Source organism: Pseudophryne corroboree, chromosome 5 (assembly GCF_028390025.1).
Source record: "Pseudophryne corroboree isolate aPseCor3 chromosome 5, aPseCor3.hap2, whole genome shotgun sequence".
Lineage (NCBI taxonomy): Eukaryota > Metazoa > Chordata > Amphibia > Anura > Myobatrachidae > Pseudophryne > Pseudophryne corroboree.
Window position 1 is genome coordinate 119,996,236 of NC_086448.1, and position 18,421 is coordinate 120,014,656.

An 18,421-nucleotide genomic window follows, 5' to 3' on the forward strand; every position below is an offset into this window, starting at 1 on the left:
ATCGGGGGAGAAGAGCCCTAGTCAGGGAGGTGACCAAGAACCTGATGGTCACTCTGTCAGAGCTACAGCATTACTCTGTGGAGAAAGGAGAACCTTCCATATGGACAAGCATCTCTGCAGCAATTCACCAATGAGGCCTATATGGTAGAGTGGCCAGACGGAAGCTTCTCCTTAATAAAAAGCCTGCCTGTAGTTTGCCAAAATACACATGAAGGACTCTCAGACCATAAGAAACAAAATCCTCTGGTCTGATGAGACAAAGATTGAACTCTTTGGCGTTAATTCCAGGTGTCATGTTTGGAGGAAACCAGGCACCGCTCATCAGCAGGCCAATACCATTCATATAGTGAAGCATGGTGGTCGCAGCATCATGCTGTGAGGATGTTTTTCAGGTGCAGGAACTGGAAGACTAGTAAGGATAGAGGGAAAGATGAATGCAGCAATGTACAGAGACATCCTAGATGAAAACCTGCTGACGGTTCATTTTTCAGCAGGACATCAACCCTAAGCACACAGCGAAGATATCAAAAGAGTGGCTTCAGGACAACTCTGTAAATATCCTTGAGTGGCCCAGCCAGAGCCCAGACTTGAATCCGATTGAACATCTCTGGAGAGATCTGAAAATGGCTGTGCACCAACACTTTCCATTCAACCTGATGGAGCTTGAGAGGTGCTGCAAAGAGGAATGGGCGAAACTGCCCAAAGATAGGTGTGCCAAACTTGTGGCATCATGTTCAAAAAGACTTGAGGCTGTAATTGCTGCCAAAGGTGCATAAACAAAGTATTGAGCAAAGGCTGTGAATACTTATGTACATGTGATTTCTTAGTTTTTTTTATTTTTAATAAATTTGCAAAAATTAAAAAAAAAACTTTTTTCACGTTGTCATTATGGGGTATTGTGTGTAGAATTTTGAGGGAAAAAATGAATTCATTCAACTTTGAAATAAGGCTGCAACATAACAAAATGTGGAAAAAGTGAAGCACTGTGAATACTTTCCGGATGCACTGTACATTGGAGAAAAGCACTATATAAATAAGATAATAATAATAATAATAATAATAATAATAATAATAATATTAAGAATAATAATATTACAACATATGTACTGTATAACTTATTAGTTAACTTAATAGTGTAGTCTACAGTCTAGGAAGCCAGCCTGCAAAATTGCATACTTTCTGTATATAAGTGATAAGCCTACATTAGGTATAGCCTCCAATGTGTGTAGGTGATAAGACCACCTTAACTACAGCCTACACTGTGTAAAGGTGATGAGCCCACATTAGCTACAAACTCCAGTGTGTGCAGTTGATGAGCCTACATTAGGTACATCTTCCAGTGTGTGCAGGTGATGAGCCTACATTAGGTACATCCTCCAGTGTGTGCAGGTGATGAGCCTACATTAGTTACATCCTCCAGTGTGTACAGGTGATGAGCTCACATTAGGTACATTCTCCAGTGTGTACAGGTGATGAGCCTACATTAGGTACATCCTCCAGTGTGTACAGGTGATGAGCCTACATTAGGTACATCCTCCAGTGTGTGCAGGTGATGAGCCTACATTAGTTACATCCTCCAGTGTGTACAGGTGATGAGCCTACATTAGGTACATCCTCCAGTGTGTACAGGTGATGAGCCTACATTAGGTACATCCTCCAGTGTGTACAGGTGATGAGCCTACATTAGGTACATCCTCCAGTGTGTACAGGTGATGAGCCTACATTAGGTACATCCTCCAGTGTGTACAGGTGATGAGCCTACATTAGGTACAACCTCCAGTGTGTGCAGGTGATGAGCCTACATTAGGTACATCCTCCAGTGTGTACAAGTGATGAGCCTACATTAGGTACATCCTCCAGTGTGTGCAGTTGATGAGCCTACATTAAGTACATCCTCCAGTGTGTGCAGGTGATGAGCCTACATTAGGTAGGGGTGGATTGGGATCAAAAACCAGCCCAGGAAATTTATGGAAGCAGCCCTTATGGGTGTGGGGTTTGTTGAGGGTTGGAGTCTGTCAAGTGGGTGGGATCACTGCTCATAAGGCCTGATTCTGAGTTGTATGCAGTTGTGGCCTCCTTGCTTCTTTTGCTGCAGTTTTGTCTGCAACTTTGTGCTATATAGCCCTTCCCTGGTGTACATCTGTGCTTCTGACTGCACAAGGACTGACTCTGTCAGTGTATACAGGTGCTGCAATCATGCTTTGTGCATCTTTAGAAGCCACCATCGGTTGTACAATTGTAACCTGCACCAGCCCTATGCTAGGCACAGATCACCTGCCTGAGTATGACCTCCACTGAGAGCAATGCAGCGTTTCTATATGCAGCCACTTTCAGCAACACGCCCATTACTATGCCACATCTGCATCTGATTAGCCAACAATCTGTAACAGCCCAAGAACGTGCAAAACGTCTAATACACTTCTTGGTGCATGCGTCTAACTCTGTACTGCAACTCTTTGCGAACACCACATGAGACACATGCACGGTGCAACCCAGATATATGCGCAGACTAAACACAAGAATAAAAAACATGTTGGCCCCCGCAGGAAAATATAACAAAAACACATTGGCCTCAAAAAGTAGAAAATTATACATAATGGCCCACACAAACGCATAGAGCTCACTACACACATGTCAGCAGCAGGAGACACACAGTGCATACAGCACACTACAGACATGCTGGCAGGGAGCACACACTACATACAGCACACTACACACATGGCGGCAGTAAGCACACACTACATACAGCACACTACACACTTGGCGGCAGGGGACACACACTACATACAGCACACTACACACATGGCTGCAGGGGTACACACTACACACATGGCGGCAGGAAGCACACACTACATACAGCACACTACACACATGGCGGCAGCGGCACATATTACATACAGCACACTACACACATGGCGGCAGGAAGCACACACCACATACAGCACACTACACACATGGCGGCAGGGGGCACACACTACATACGGCACACTACACACATGGCGGCAGGGGCACACACTACACACATGGCGGCAGGAAGCAAACACTACATAAAGCACACTACATACACGGGGGCAGGGGCACATACTACATACAGCACATTACACACATGGCAGCAGGAAGCACACACAACATACAGCACACTACACACATGGCGGCAGGGGGCACACACTACATACAGCACACTACACAAATGGCGGCAGGGGTACACACTACACACATGGCGGCAGGAAGCACACACTACATACAGCACACTACACACATGGCGGCAGGGGCACATACTACATACAGCACACTACACACATGGCGGCAGGAAGCACACACCACATACAGCACACTACACACATGGCGGCAGGGGGCACACACTACATACAGCACACTACACACATGGCGGCAGGGGTACACACTACACACATGGCGGCAGGAAGCACACACTACATACAGCACACTACACACATGGCGGCAGGGGCACATACTACATACAGCACACTACACACATGGCGGCAGGAAGCACACACCACATACAGCACACTACACACATGGCGGCAGGGGGCACACACTAGATACAGCACACTACACACATGGCGGCAGGGGCACATACTACATACAGCACACTACACACATGGCGGCAGGAAGCACACACTACATACAGCACACTACACACATGGCGGCAGGGGCACATACTACATACAGCACACTACACACATGGCGGCAGGAAGCACACACCACATACAGCACACTACACACATGGCGGCAGGGGGCACACACTAGATACAGCACACTACACACATGGCGGCAGGGGCACACACTACACACATGGCGGCAGGAAGCAAACACTACATACAGCACACCACACACACGGCGGCAGGGGCACATACTACTTACAGCACATTACACACATGGCGGCCATGGCAGCAGGGGGCACATACTAAGTACAACACATTGCACACATGGCGGCAGGGAGCACACACTACATACAGCAAACTACACACATGGCGGCAACAGGAGGTACATACTAAGTACAACACATTACACACATGGCAGCAGGGGGCACACGCTACATACAGCACACACACTACATATATGGCAGCAAGCAGTACAAACTCACACAGAAGGAGTGATATACACTCACAGGGAGGCCGGGGGTGGTGAGTTCAGCAGCTCACACATACACACATATATATATATTAGAGATGAGCGGGTTCGGTTCTCTGAGAACCAAACCCCCCCGAACTTCACTACCCGAGCCCGGATCCGAGCCTGGCTTGGATTTTCCCTCCTGACTCGGAAACCAGAACGAGGCAAAATGTCATCATCCCGCTGTTGGATTCTCGCGGGTTTCGGATTCCATATAAGGAGCCGCGCGTCACCGCCATTTTCACTCCGGCATTGGAGAATGTAGCGAGAGGACGTGTCTCCGTCCTCAGTGTCTGTGTGGGAGGGAAGGTGGGGTGGCGATACCAGTGCTGTCTTGTGCTGCTCAGTCCAGTGTAGTGTCTTATGCTGCATGAGTCCAGTCACAGTGGTGGTGTCCTCTGCTGCCATTTGTCCAGTATAGCTTTATAAGTCCAGTGCAGTGGTGCTGTGTTGTCCTGCATCAGTTCAGTGGTGATGTCTTGTGCTGCATCACTCCAGTCACAGTGGTGGTGTCCTCTGCTGCCAATTTGGAGGATAAAATAGGGAAAGATCAAGAACCACTTCCTCCTAGTGCTGAAGCTGCTGCCACTAGTCATGACATAGACGATGAAAAGCCATCAACATTGTTTGCCAAGGCTGATACCCAATGTGATAGTAGAGGGCATGTAAAATCCCCAAAAAATCAGTAAAAAAAAAAAGAAATTTAAGTGGTCTGAGTAGAAACGTAAACTTGACAATATGCCATTTACGACACGGAGTGGCAAGGAACGACTAAGGCCCTAGCCTATGTTCATGACTAGTGGTTCAGCTTCACATGATGATGGAAGCCCTCATCCTCCCACTAGAGAAATTATAAGACTTATGCTGGCAAAAGAACAGCAAAGAACTGTGCGTTCTAAGATGGTATCACAAATCCCCAAGGAGAGTCCAAGTGTGTCGGCGGTTGCGATGCCTGACCTTCCCAACCATGGACGGGAAGAGGTGGCTCCTTCCACCATTTGCACGCCCTCTGCAAGTGCTGGAAGTAACACCCACAGTCCAGTTTCTGATATTCAAATTGAAGATGTCACTGTTGAAGTACACCAGGATGAGGATATGGATGTTGTTGGTGCTGAGGGGGAAGTTGACGATGAGGATTCTGATGGTGATGTGGTTTGTTTAAATCAGGCACCAGAGGAGACGCCTGTTGTCAGTGGGATGAATGAGTCCATTATCATGCCTGGGCAAAATACCAAAAAAGCCACCTCTTCGGTGTGGAATTATTTCTCCACAAATCCGGACAACAGGTGTCAAGCCATGTGTTGCCTTTGTCAATCCGTAATAAGTAAGGGTAAGGACGTTAACCACCTAGCAGCAACATCCTCCCTTATACGTCACCTGCTGCGCATTCATCAGAAGTCATTGTCAAGTTCAGAAACTTTGGGTAAGAGCATAAGCAGTCCACTGACACCTAAATCCCTTCTTCCTCTTGTACCCAAGCTCCTGCAAGCCACACCACCAACTCCCTCAATGTCAAATTCCTCCTCAGTCAGGAACATCAATAGTCCTGCAGCCCATGCCACTGGCAAGACTGCGGAGTCCTCTACTAACCGGGATTCCTCCAGAGGATCCTTGAGTGGTACGCCTACTGCTGCCGCTGCTGTTATTGCTGCTGGGAGTCGATCGTCATCCTTTGCAAGGAAGATGAAATATGACAGCAGTCATCCTGTTGCAAAGCGGATAACTGACGCCCTGACGGCTATGTTGGTGTTAGACATGTGTCTGGTATCTGCTATTAGTTCAGTGGGACTCAGAAAATTGATGGAGGTAGTGTGTCCCCGGTAGCAAATCCCATCTAGATTCCACTTCACTAGGCAGGCGATACCGAGAATGTACAGAGACATCAGAAAAAGTGTCCTAAGTGCCCTAAAAAATGCAGTTGTACCCACTGTCCACTTAACCCCGGACATGTGGACAACTGGAACATGGCAGACTAAGGACTATATGACTGTGACAGCCCGCCTGGTAGATGTATTGCCTCCCACAGCAACAACAGCAGTGGCACCGGTAGCAGCATCTCGCAAACGCCAACTCGTTCCTAGGCAGGCTACGCTATTTATCACTGCTTTCCGTAAGAGGCACACCGCTGACATCATCGCACAATGGCTTACCCTAATTATACTCTCCTGGGGATTTGTGATATCGGACAACGCCACCAATATTGTGCGTGCATTACATCTGGGCAAATTCCAGCACATCCCATATTCTGCACATACAATTAATTTGGTGGTGCAGAATTTTTTGAAAAATGACAGGGGCATGCAGGAGATGCTGTTGGTAGCCCAAAAAATTGCAGGTCACTTTCAACATTCAGCCCCTGCGTGCCGAAGACTGGAGCGCCAGCAAACACTTCTGAACCTGCCCTGCCATCACCTGAAGCAAGAGGTGGTAACGAGGTAGAAGTAGACACTCTATATTCCTTAGACGATGGAGGAGCAGCAAAAGGCCATTCAAGCCTATACATCCACCTATGATATAGGCAAAGGAGGGGGAATACACCTGACTCAAGCGCAGTGGAGAATGATTTCCGTCTTCTGCAAGGTTCTCCAAGTTCAGATACTGCCAGCTTGAGTCAAGTCATTCCCCTCATCAGGCTTTTTCAGAAGCAGCTGGAGAAATTGAAGGAGGATCTAAGACAGAGCGATTCCGCTTAGTATGTGGGACTTGTGGATGGAGCCCTTCATTCACTTTGCCAAGATTCAAGGGTGGTCAGTCTGTTGAAATCAGAGCACTACATTTTGGCCACCGTGTTCGATCCTAGGTTTAAAGCCTACGTTGTATCTCTCTTTCTGGAAGACACAAGTCTGCAGATGTTCAAAGACCTGCTGGTGAGAAAATTGTCAACTCAAGTGGAACGAGACCCATCAACAGCTCCTCCTTTATTTTCTCCCGCAACTAGGGCTGCGAAGAAAAGGATAAGATTTCCTAGCCCACCCGCTGGCGGTGATGCAGGGCAGTTAGAAGCGAGTGCTGACATTTGGTCTGGACTGAAGGACCTGTCACCTGCCAACGATTACTGACATGTCTACTGTCACTGCATATGATTCTGTCACCATTGAAAGAATGGTGGAGGATTATATGAGTGACTTACTCCAAGTAGGCATGTCAGACAGTCCGTATGTATACTGGCAGGAAAAATAGGCAATTTGGATGCACTTGCACAAACTGGTTTTATTTTACCTAAGTTTCCCCCCCCCCCCCCCCCTTCAGTGTGTACTCCGAAAGAGTGTTTAGTGCAGCCGGTAACCTTGTCAGCGATCGGCGTAGGAGATTACTTCCACAAAATGTGGAGAAGATGATGTTCATCAAAATTAAATATAAATTCCTCCAGGAAGACCTTGACAAGCAATTGCCTCCAGAAAGTACACAGGGATCTGTGATGGTGGATTCCAGTGGGGTCGAATTAATACTCTGTGAGGAGGAGGATGTACACACTGAAATGGGTGAGGAATCGGAGGATGAGGATGACGTCGACATCTTGCCTCTGTAGAGACAGTTTGTGCAAGGAGAGATTGATTGCTTCTTTTTTGGTGGGGTCCCAAACAAATCATAATAATTTCAGCCACAGTCATGTGGCAAGCCCTGTCACTGAAATGATTGGTTTGTTAAAGTGTGCATATCCTGTTTATACAACATAAGGGTGGGTGGGAGGGCCCAAGGACAATTCTATCTTGCACCTCTTTTTCTTCTTTGCATCATGTGCTGTTTGGGGACCAATTTTTTAAAGTGCCATCCTGTCTGACACTGTCGTACAAGTCCAGGGGTACTTCCGTATAAGTCCAGGGGTACTGCCGTATAAGTCCAGTCCAGTGGTGCTATCTTGTGCTGCTATAAGTCCAGTGGTGGTGTCCTGTGCTGTATATTATTTACTCCAAATAAAAGGGTTATATACATTACTTATATTGTTATCCAAATAATTTTTACAGGGTTTGACCTGTGTGGTGTAGGGGTACGCTTGCCTGTGCTGCATATTATTATAATAGTTCCAAATAAAAGGGTTATTATTATGCAAATACATTTTATAGGCTTTGCCATGTGTGTGATTTAGGGGTACGGTCTCCTATGCCACCAATATTGTATGTGTATTACATCTGGGCAAATTCCAGCACGTCCCATGTTGTTTGTGCCGCACACTTGTGTCGATTAGCTTATTCATACAGCTGCCTCATTGCACCTCTTTTTCTTCTTTGCATGATGTGCTGTTTGGGGCCTAGTTTTTTTTTTTTTTTAAATTCTTTATTTTGAACGGCAAATTACAATAGGTAAACAAACATTGATAAGGGGGACAAGCGGTCAGGAGGACCAGCGTCCAACAGAAGCCACAATTTTTAGAATAAGCAGTAAAAGTAATCAAAAATAACATATCAGAAATCAAGTATCCAATTTAGGGGGGGGGGAGGGGAGAGGGGGGGGGGTAAAGGGGGGACCACGACATAATAACCTAATCACGGAATATATGCTGAGAATAATGAGTTCAGAACAAAAGATAGAGAAGGAGGGCAAGTGAAAGACGAGAGAAAATAGGAAGGAGGAGAAAAAGAGGAGGAAAGAAGAGAGAGGAGAGGAAAAAAACGAAAAGGAGATGGAGAAAGATCAGTAGGCAATGCCCATAGGTCTACGGGTGGGGCTAGGGACAAGAGGGGGGAGACGGCGGTCGACGTTCAGCGGCGAGCCAGGGGGCCCAAACCTGCTCAAAAACATGACCTCGGTCATGAAGGTAATACGTAATCTTCTCCATTGATGCAATATGCCAAATTTTGGTTTTAAGGGCTAAGAGAGAAGGAGGAGAGGGGTTTTTCCAATTGAGGGCTATCAGTGATTTTGCCGCAGTTAGGATATGTGTAGTCAGTTTACGGGAGAATTTATCAGGCATCGTGGGAGGGTAGCACAGCAGAAAGATCCAGGGATCTCTCAGCACGGGGGAATCTAGAAGAGAGACAAGGAGGGAGTGGACTAAATTCTAAAAGGGAATGATGGACGGGCAGGACCACCATATATGTATCATATCGCCTCTAGATCCGCAGTTTCTCCAGCAAGCAGGGGAAGCAGACGGAAAGAGTTTGTTTAGTCTATCCGGGGTGTAGTACCATCGATAATAAATTTTGTAAGCCGTCTCTTTGAAGGCGGTGGCAATGGAGCATTTAGCAATCCCCAGTCTCATGTCCTCCCAGTCTCCACTCTCCGGAGGGGGCCCAAGATCACGCTCCCATGCGAGCTCATGGGGCCAAGAGGGGGAAAGGGAAGAATCCAGTAAAAGGGAGTAAAGTTGAGAGATTAAGCCTTTGGAGAGGTGAGAGTGTATGCATAAACTCTCCAAGGGAGTGAGGGCTCGGAGCAAGGCGGTAGAGGGCAGAGAGCCCAAAAAGTGCCGGATTTGTAGGAATTGAAAGGGGTTAAGTGAGTGCGAGGGGGTCTTCTGTTGTAAGTCAGGGAGGGACAGCCACTGACCCCGATCAGCAAAATCAGATGGGAATTTAAAGCCCAGCGTTATCCATGTACGGAATCTCGTAGCCGAGTATCCAGGAGGAAACATAGGGTTCTGCCAGATAGGGGTCAAGGGTGAAGGAGTAGTGGTGAGACCCATCTTCAGAGGGTGGGAGTCCCAAATTTTAAGGTTGAATTTGATCGTGGGGAGGATTTTGGAGGCTGGGGGTCGGGAGGCCGAGGGCAGGCCCCACAGGGGAGTCAGGTCCGATAGGTTGATATAGGCTGCTTCGATACCTAACCAGGATACGGATCCCGGAGGGGCATAAGAGGCGACAACATGGGAGAGGTGAGAGGCCAGGTAGTAGAGTTTGATATCCGGAAGGCCTCTGCCGCCCGCAGAGGTTGGCCGTTTCAGGGTATTGGCAGCAATGCGGTGAGGTCTGTGGTTCCAGATAAAACGCACGAGTGCACGCTGGATAGTACGAAGAAAGGAGGCCGGGACTGCCACAGGGAGGGTCTGGAAAAGGTAGAGCCATTTGGGGATTATGGTCATTTTAACCGCTATGATCCTGCCCAGCCACGAAATAAAAAGACTCTTCCAGGACGTCAGGTCAGCGAGCGTTTTGGTGAGGAGGGGTGGGAAGTTTTCTCTAAAGAGAGAGTCATAGCGGGAGGTCAAGTAGATCCCCAGGTATTTGATCTTTGTAGGCTGCCATTTAAAATTGAAATTTGTGCGAATGGCTTCAGCTTCACGGGGGGAGACGTGGAGCAGCATGGCCTCGGATTTGGAATAATTGATCTTGTAGCCTGATACAAGGCTATAAGAATGGAGGACTGAAAATAAATTCGGGAGCGAGATAAGGGGCTGGGTCAAGGAAAGTAGAACGTCATCTGCGAAGAGGGAGATTTTGGGATCGGTACGGCCCACTGGTATACCATGTATATCCTGGTGAGCTCTAATTTGGGAGGCGAGTGGCTCAATAACAAGGGCGAAAATCAATGGCGACAGGGGGCAGCCCTGACGTGTACCATTCGATATGCGGACCGGGGCAGACGGGACACCACTGATTAGGACTGTGGCGGAGGGGGTTGAGTATAGTGCCAGAACACCAGTGAGGAAGACACCCGACAGGCCATAGGCCTCCAGGGCGGCTCTTAAAAAACTCCAGGAGATCCGGTCGAAAGCTTTTTCAGCATCCAAGGAGAGCATGATAGTGGGGGATCCCCTGGAGTTCGAGATATGTATAAGATCAATAGCGCGTCTGGTGTTATCCCTCGCCTGGCGGCCCGGAATAAACCCCACTCGGTCGTAGTGGACAAGGGAAGGGAGATACGGGTTAAGGCGGTTAGCTAGGATTTTAGCAAAGATTTTAAGGTCCAGGTTCAGGAGAGATATAGGGCGGTAGCTAGCGCAGTTGAGGGCGTCCTTGCCATCCTTGGGAATCACCACAATTCTAGCCTCCAGCATCTCAGGAGGAAAGGAGTCGCCATGGATGATCTTATTAAACAGGGATTGAAGGTGGGGGGAGAGGAGATCGGAGAATTGTTTGTAGTAGAGAGCTGTGAACCCATCCGGGCCAGGAGATTTACCGATCTTTTGCGAAAGAATAGTCTGGGCAATTTCTTCCACCGAGATCTCGCTGTTAAGATGGTCCATGGCGTCTCGAGACAATGTGGGCAGGTTAGAGGCTGAAAGAAAGTGAGAGACCAGGTCAGAGTGGGACTGGGGGGGGGGACCAGACGGGGAGGGTGGAAGATTGTATAGGTCATTGTAATAGGATTGGAAAGCCGCCCTAAAGGCGGTAGGGTCATGGACTAACCGGTTAAGAGGGTCTCTAATAGAAATGATATTAGTTTTGGCTCTAGCGGAGCGGAGTCGTGCCGCCAGGATCTTGTCCGCCTTATCCCCCTTCTCATAAAAAGACTGGCGAAGCCATTTGAGACGTTTAGCCACCCGTCTGGAGAGTAGGAGATCAAGTTCCGCCTTAACGGTACGGAGTTCAGACAAGATGGCCTGGTCGGAGGACGCCTTGTGCTGGGACTCAAGGGTGTGGAGTTTAATAGAAAGTCTGTTAAACTGGGTGAGGGATTGTTTTTTGGCTTGTGAGGCTAGGCTGATGATGTGCCCTCGAAGGACCGCTTTGTGTGCCAGCCAGAGAGTGGACCTGGAAGTGTCGGGGGAGTCGTTCAGGGTAAAATAGTCAGAAAGCTTATCCCGAAGATGGGAGCGTATCTCCGGGTTGTGAAGGAGGGAGTCGTTAAGGCGCCAGGTCATGGGGCAGGGGCGAGAGAGCAGACCCGATAGGTCGCAGGAGATAGGGGCATGGTCGGACCAAATCAGTGGGTGTATATAGGCAGCGAGGAGATTCAAGGCAAGTTCGTGGCTGAGCAGGATCATATCGATGCGGGAGTAAGAATTATGAGGAGCAGAATAGAAGGTGTAGTCGCGCGCTGAGGGATCTTTTATCCTCCAGGAGTCGTAGAGAAGCTGGGATCGCATGAGACGGAGGAGGGATCTAGAGCGGAGAGAGTCCGACGGGGAGGCAGAGGACAGAGAGGGAGAGCGGTCTATGTTTGGATTTAACACCGAGTTGAAATCTCCAGCTAGTATAAGGTCGCCCTGTCGGACTTGAGTAAGAAGCGTGTCTAGTTTCACAAAGAACAACTCTTGTCTCTGGTTAGGGGCATAAATGTTGGCTAGGGTGCACAGTTTGTTATTGAGTTTCCCCACCAACACAAGAAACCGGCCTTCCTTATCAGCGTGGGAGTTGAGGAGTTCAAAAGTGAGGTGACGGGCAAATAGGATCGCGACTCCTTGCTTTTTGGCCGAATGGTCACAGACATGAAACGCGTCAGGGTACGGTTTACATTGTAGGGTAGGGTGGGCATCATGTAGAAAATGAGTCTCCTGAAGGAAGACCAGGTCACCTCTATGAAGTTTAAGGGTGGCAAAGAGCTTACCTCTCTTTTGAGGGCTATTCAGGCCCTTTACATTAAAAGAAAGTACCCGGAGACCCATGGGCAAGCAGCAAAGAGGTAGGCAAAATAGGGGGAGCACTGAGTTCCAGAGGTAGGGTGGAAGGGAAAAAAAGTAGATGACAGAAAAGCAAAACAGAGGATAGCGTGGTCAGAAAGGAGGGGGGAGGGAAAAGAAACCGGGAGGGTGGGGGGGAGGGTAGGTGGTCGTTCGGCGGTAGAGGCCAGGACCGGTGGTGCTGACAGGGTAAAGGGGTGCTAGGTGTCGGGAGGGCACCTAGGTCAGCAGGAGGGCTCGAGGCCCTTAGGGGGCACAGCCTGGTATCCAGATGATGCATCACTAGCCGCTTAGCAATGACCAAGAGGTAGGCCCCCCCTGGAAGGATCTTCAAGGAAAGGCTGGAGAGAAGACAGGAGTGAAGAACGGGTGGAGCACTAGCTCCAGAGAGATATTGAAGAAGAGAGAGAAGGAGTAGGAGAAAGGAGAAAAAGGAAAATGAAAACAGGAAACAGAGTATCACACCGTAACAAGAGGTAACATCATAACAATTGAGAACCGACTAAGGGATCGGGGAGTGAGAACATGGGAGACCTAAAGGTAAACAGCTCCCCAAGTAGGGAGTACGACCAGGACGGCCGCCACAAACATTGGCAAGGTATATCAACTCAGAGAGCTACAAGTCCATCAGGGAACTGGTGGAGGAGCCCGAGAGGCCGAAGATGCTGGAACCATGAACCACTCCGAACTGGGGGGCGGAGGCGGGATTCGCTGTGTCCGGGGAGGCAGAGAGGATGCAGAGGGGTCCCGTTCGTCGGTGTGGATACCCAGCTTGGAGAGCAGCGATTGAGCCTCGGATGGGTTTCTGGCTGTTAGTAGCTTTCCCTGCTGCCAAACCAGGATACGGAACGGGAAACCCCAGCGGTACTTGACATTGTGATGGGATAGCAGGGAAGTAATGGGCTTAAAGTCTCTACATTTGGCCAGGGTGAGGGGGGATAAGTCCTGGAAGATCTGCAGGGAGACATTTTGGAAGGACACAGACCCCAGACGCCGTGCTTCTCTCATAGCGGACTCTTTCGCGGTGAAGTAGTGCATTCGGAGAATGACGTCTCTAGGCTGGGAAGAGTCTTGGGAGCGGGGCCGGAGGGATCGGTGTGCTCGGTCCAGGAGAAGATGGTCTTCAGGGGTATCAGGTGACAGGAAGGTGAAGAGGCGTTTAAGGTAAAGTTCAAGGTGGGCCGCTTCAACGTCTTCAGGAATACCCCAAATCCGGAGATTATTTCTCTGCACCCTATTGTCCTGGTCCTCATGCTCCTCCCGCAATTGGGCGATATCTTGGCGGAGTTGATGGAAGTCGGTCTCAACCGTTTGCTGGAACGTCACCACCTCTTCCACTCGTCGCTCGAGTTGATCCATTCTGGAGCCAATTTCGGCGATGTCAGACTTCAGGGAGTGGAGAGCCTGAACAGAGGTCTTGACATCCCGCACCTCTTTGAGGAGGGAGAGGAAGTCCCTGCGGGTGAGGGGTGTGAGATCGTCGTCATCGGGGTCGGAGTCAGAGGGACCCTGGGGGTGTTCAGGAGCATTGGGCCGAGTCTTGGCGGGGGTACCCTTTTTAGTAAGGAATGGTGTGAGGTCAGAACCCTGTGATTTTTTGCCACCTCTGGGCATCTTGTACGGTTGAGAAAGGCTGTAGACGGCAGGGAGGGGGGTAGAGAAGGTGCTCCAGCAGTAAGGCTCAGACCCAAGGGGGGTAAGGCGGGGGTATTAGAGAGATATCATGGCGCAGCCAGCAAGGCAGCGCGGGTGGGACAGGGCCGTAGAGTTCCGGCAGTTAGAAGGGCCCACGTGGTCCCGGAGGGGAGACCGCCAATTAGAGATCGCAGAAGATGGGCTGGTGCAGTCCGTATGTATGCCCGTGTGCAAGGTCTGCGAGGGTGAGAGCCGGACACGGACCAGCCAGTGACCGGGATGATTCCAAATTTCGGTAAATGACAGGCCCCAGCAGTGGAAGATGTCATCACAGGCGCCGGGAGAAGCAGAGGCCCGCAGGGGTTGCAGAAGCCTGGAGGGCCAGAGGTCTGATGGGATGCGGACTCCAAAGGGTCTCAGGAGGAAGGCTAATGCAGGGGGCCCAAGGTTAGGTAAGGTGCGGGCTTCGGGGGGCCACTGCGGGGGGACTCTCAGCTCGGGGTCCCGGGTCGCTGGGTTGCCGGGGAGACTCAGGCCGCCGGGGGGACGGGGACAGCTGCGCTCCGAGGGCTCACAGAGAAGGGCTAGGGAAGAAGGACAGAGGGGCACAGGCCATGGGCAGGCTGGTGCAGCCCGCAGAGATCCACAGCAGTGCGGGTGCTTGGCCGTCCACAGCTCTCCCCCCAGCCGCACGGCACCCCCGGCTCTCACCTCTGATCGTGCGGCGTTGGGTCCCGGCTTCCGGAAGCGAAGGAGGACGGAGACCTGGGGCGCTGTAGCTGCCGCACTCCGAGTGGGTGGAGATGCAGGGGAGGTCTGGGGCAGCCCGGAGGAGCTGGACAGAAGACGGGGATCTGGCCGGCGAGGCACGGACCGCCGCACCGGAACCGGAAGTAGCCCGCGTCCCGGCGTCCGCCGGCAGAAGAGGCCCCGGCTTCACCGTGACCCGCAGGCCGCAACCCGCACAGACACAGGAGGTGTCTGCCGGCTCCGCGGTCCACACAGGTCAGGCCAAGGGGACCCCAGTAGGAAGGTTGGCGGGTCGTGAGGGGCCGTAGGGGTGCAGGAAGGGCAGGATTTGAAGGCCCGGGTAGGAGCTCCTGCTCCACACGTCCTGCTAGCTCAGAAGCCAGGCCACGCCCCCCGGGGCCTAGTTTTTTTTAAGTGCCATCCTGACTGCCACTCCTAGATGGGCCAGGTGTTTGTGCCGCACACTTGTGTCTCTTAGCTTAGTCATACAGCTACCTCATTGCACCCTTTTTTCTTCTTTGCATGATGTGCTGTTTGGGCCTAGTTTTTTAAGTGCCATCCTGTCTGCCACTGCAGTGCCACTCCTAGATGGGCCAGGTGTTTGTCCCGCACACTTGTGTCGTTTAGCTTAGTCATACAGCCACCTCGGTGCAACCTTTTGGCCTAAAAACAATATTGTGAGGTGGGAGGTGCTCAGAATAGACTGAAAATGAGTGGAAATGAATGTTATTGAGGTTAATAATACCATAGGATCAAAATTACCCCCAAATTCTGTGATTTTAGCTGTTTTTATGTTTTTTTCAAAAATCATCCAGATCCAAAACCAAAACACGAAAGGGTGGTTTTGGCAAACCAATCCAGTTCCAAAACACGAGCATGGAACCAGAACCAAAACACAAAACATGGAAAGTGCCCACCACACATCTCTGTCGGCGGCACTCAGGTAATAATAGGACACAAAGTCATCAGGTACTTCGATATTTCGATGGGTTTCTTCCATCGTCATGAGGACGACTTTGTGTCCTTTTATTACATGAGTGCCGCCGACAACATTCGGTATATTCCGACTCCTGGCTGGGGAGTACCATCGGAGCTCACCAGGGCTGTTGATACCGGCAGCCATTTGCTTTCTGATCGTTAATGCTGCCGGCCGTAGCCGATCAGGCAGAGGCGATTGCACTACTGAGATACTTTCGCATCTCACTGGGTCTCATTGGGTGCGCACGCACAGTACGCCTGCTGAGTGTGCGCACTCACCAAAGGGCATCAGGCTACGGTCGCTGCCGCTGCATCAATCGGGTCTGAATTAGGCCCAATGTTTGGTAGGGGGGCTGCCACTAATCTCATGCCCGGAGAGGATTGGAGACAGCCAGTCCCTATGTCCCAGCACATGTGCAAACCCTTGGCTTCTATGGACTGCACCAACTGCAGCCCATAGAAGTAAGATTGGGCTGCACGAAAGGCAGAGTGTGGCTTCCTACAGGAGGCCAGCTCTCTGCTAATCACAATGGGACTGCCTTGTGTGTCTGTGACTGACAGGTAGTACTTCCAATAGGAAGTTACTGCCAGTCACAGTGAAACCAGTGCAGAGGCTACACTGTGACTGGGTGGCGGGCCCATAGGTAAAATCCACCAATGGTGATGAGCCTACATTAGCTACAGCCTCCTTTGTGTATGGGTGATAATCCCCCCACATTAGCTACAGCCTCCTTTGTATGTAGGTGTTGAGCCCACATTATCTACAGCCTACACTGTGTATTTTATGGATCCGCTAATTTCTTTAACACAAAGCAGAAAATTTAGAAAACTGAATTGAAGACAACTTACTGTGTAGAATATTTACAATGTTTATTTTCATTCCTCTAGGGCAGAATGTGGATAATCATTTATCTAGAGGAGAAATATCTGAAGAAGAATATAAGTGTCTACCCTGCAGGGAAGGTTGTTCGTACTGTACGGCTGATGCACCCTGCTATGCGCAGGAGGACAAGTATTTACGAATTGCTGTCATCTCGTTCCAAGCTTTCTGCATGCTGCTAAACTTCATAAGCATGCTAGTGGTCTACCATTTCCGCAGAGCAAAGGTAAACAACATTGCTTCTTCTGATTAAACTGTAACTATATGTGGTGGCAACATTATCTCTTCAACTGGGCCCTGATACACAGCAAGTGTGTAAATGCATAGTCATCCCATTTACTATGCCACATACCATGTCGAATAATAGAGAAGGGTAAAATTTAGTGATGTGCACCTGACATTTTTCGGGTTTTGTGTTTTGGTTTTGGATTCGGTTCCGCGGCCGTGTTTTGGATTCGGACGCGTTTTGGCAAAACCTCCCCGAAATTTTTTTGTCAGATTCGGGTGTGTTTTGGATTCGGGTGTTTTTTTCAAAAAAACCTAAAAAACAGCTTAAATCATAGAATTTGGGGGTCATTTTGATCCCATAGTATTATTAACCTCAATAACCATAATTTCCACTCATTTCCAGTCTATTCTGAACACCTCACACCTCACAATATTATTTTTAGTCCTAAAATTTGCACCGAGGTCGCTGGATGGCTAAGCTAAGCGACACAAGTGGCCGACACAAACACCTGGCCCATCTAGGAGTGGCACTGCAGTGTCAGACAGGATGGCACTTCAAAAAAATTGTCCCCAAACAGCACATGATGCAAAGAAAAAAAGAGGCGCACCAAGGTCGCTGTGTGACTAAGCTAAGCGACACAAGTGGCCGACACAAACACCTGGCCCATCCAGGAGTGGCACTGCAGTGTCAGACAGGATGGCACTTCAAAAAAATAGTCCCCAAACAGCACATGATGCAAAGAAAAAAAGAGGCGCACCAAGGTCGCTGTGTGACTAAGCTAAGCGACACAAGTGGCCGACACAAACACCTGGCCCATCTAGGAGTGGCACTGCAGTGTCAGACAGGATGGCACTTCAAAAAAATTGTCCCCAAACAGCACATGATGCAAAGAAAAATGAAAGAAAAAAGAGGTGCAAGATGGAATTGTCCTTGGGCCCTCCCACCCACCCTTATGTTGTATAAACAGGACATGCACACTTTAACGAACCCATCATTTCAGCGACAGGGTCTGCCACACGACTGTGGGGTAAATTTACTAAAATTCGTATTTTTCCGAATGAGGTTAAAGTTCAAACACGAATGACATCGAAAGTGTAAATTTGCAACTTTTTGAATTTATTACGACTAATTTACTAAGCTGTCGTATTCTGCATTTTCGTATTTACCGATGTCGATGTCATTCGTATTTTTGGCAGTGTTTTACGGGAGTGAATTGTAAAACACTGCCGACTTTAACACAATGAATCTCGGCCGGATCTGTGAGATCCGTGCTGGGCTTCATTGTGCACCTTTCGTAAAAAATAAAACATTGTTA

General features: G+C 49.5%; 1 protein-coding gene across 2 annotated transcripts in view; it reads left to right on the top strand.

Moving 5' to 3' along the window:
• Nucleotides 1–18,421, top strand: part of GPR158 (G protein-coupled receptor 158) — a 490,037-nt gene that overhangs the window by 164,729 nt on the left and 306,887 nt on the right. For both annotated transcript variants that reach the window (XM_063921634.1, XM_063921635.1), the window contains exon 4: nt 16,886–17,103. In XM_063921634.1, the coding sequence (XP_063777704.1) occupies nt 16,886–17,103 (218 nt within the window). The remainder of the gene's footprint in view (nt 1–16,885; nt 17,104–18,421) is intronic.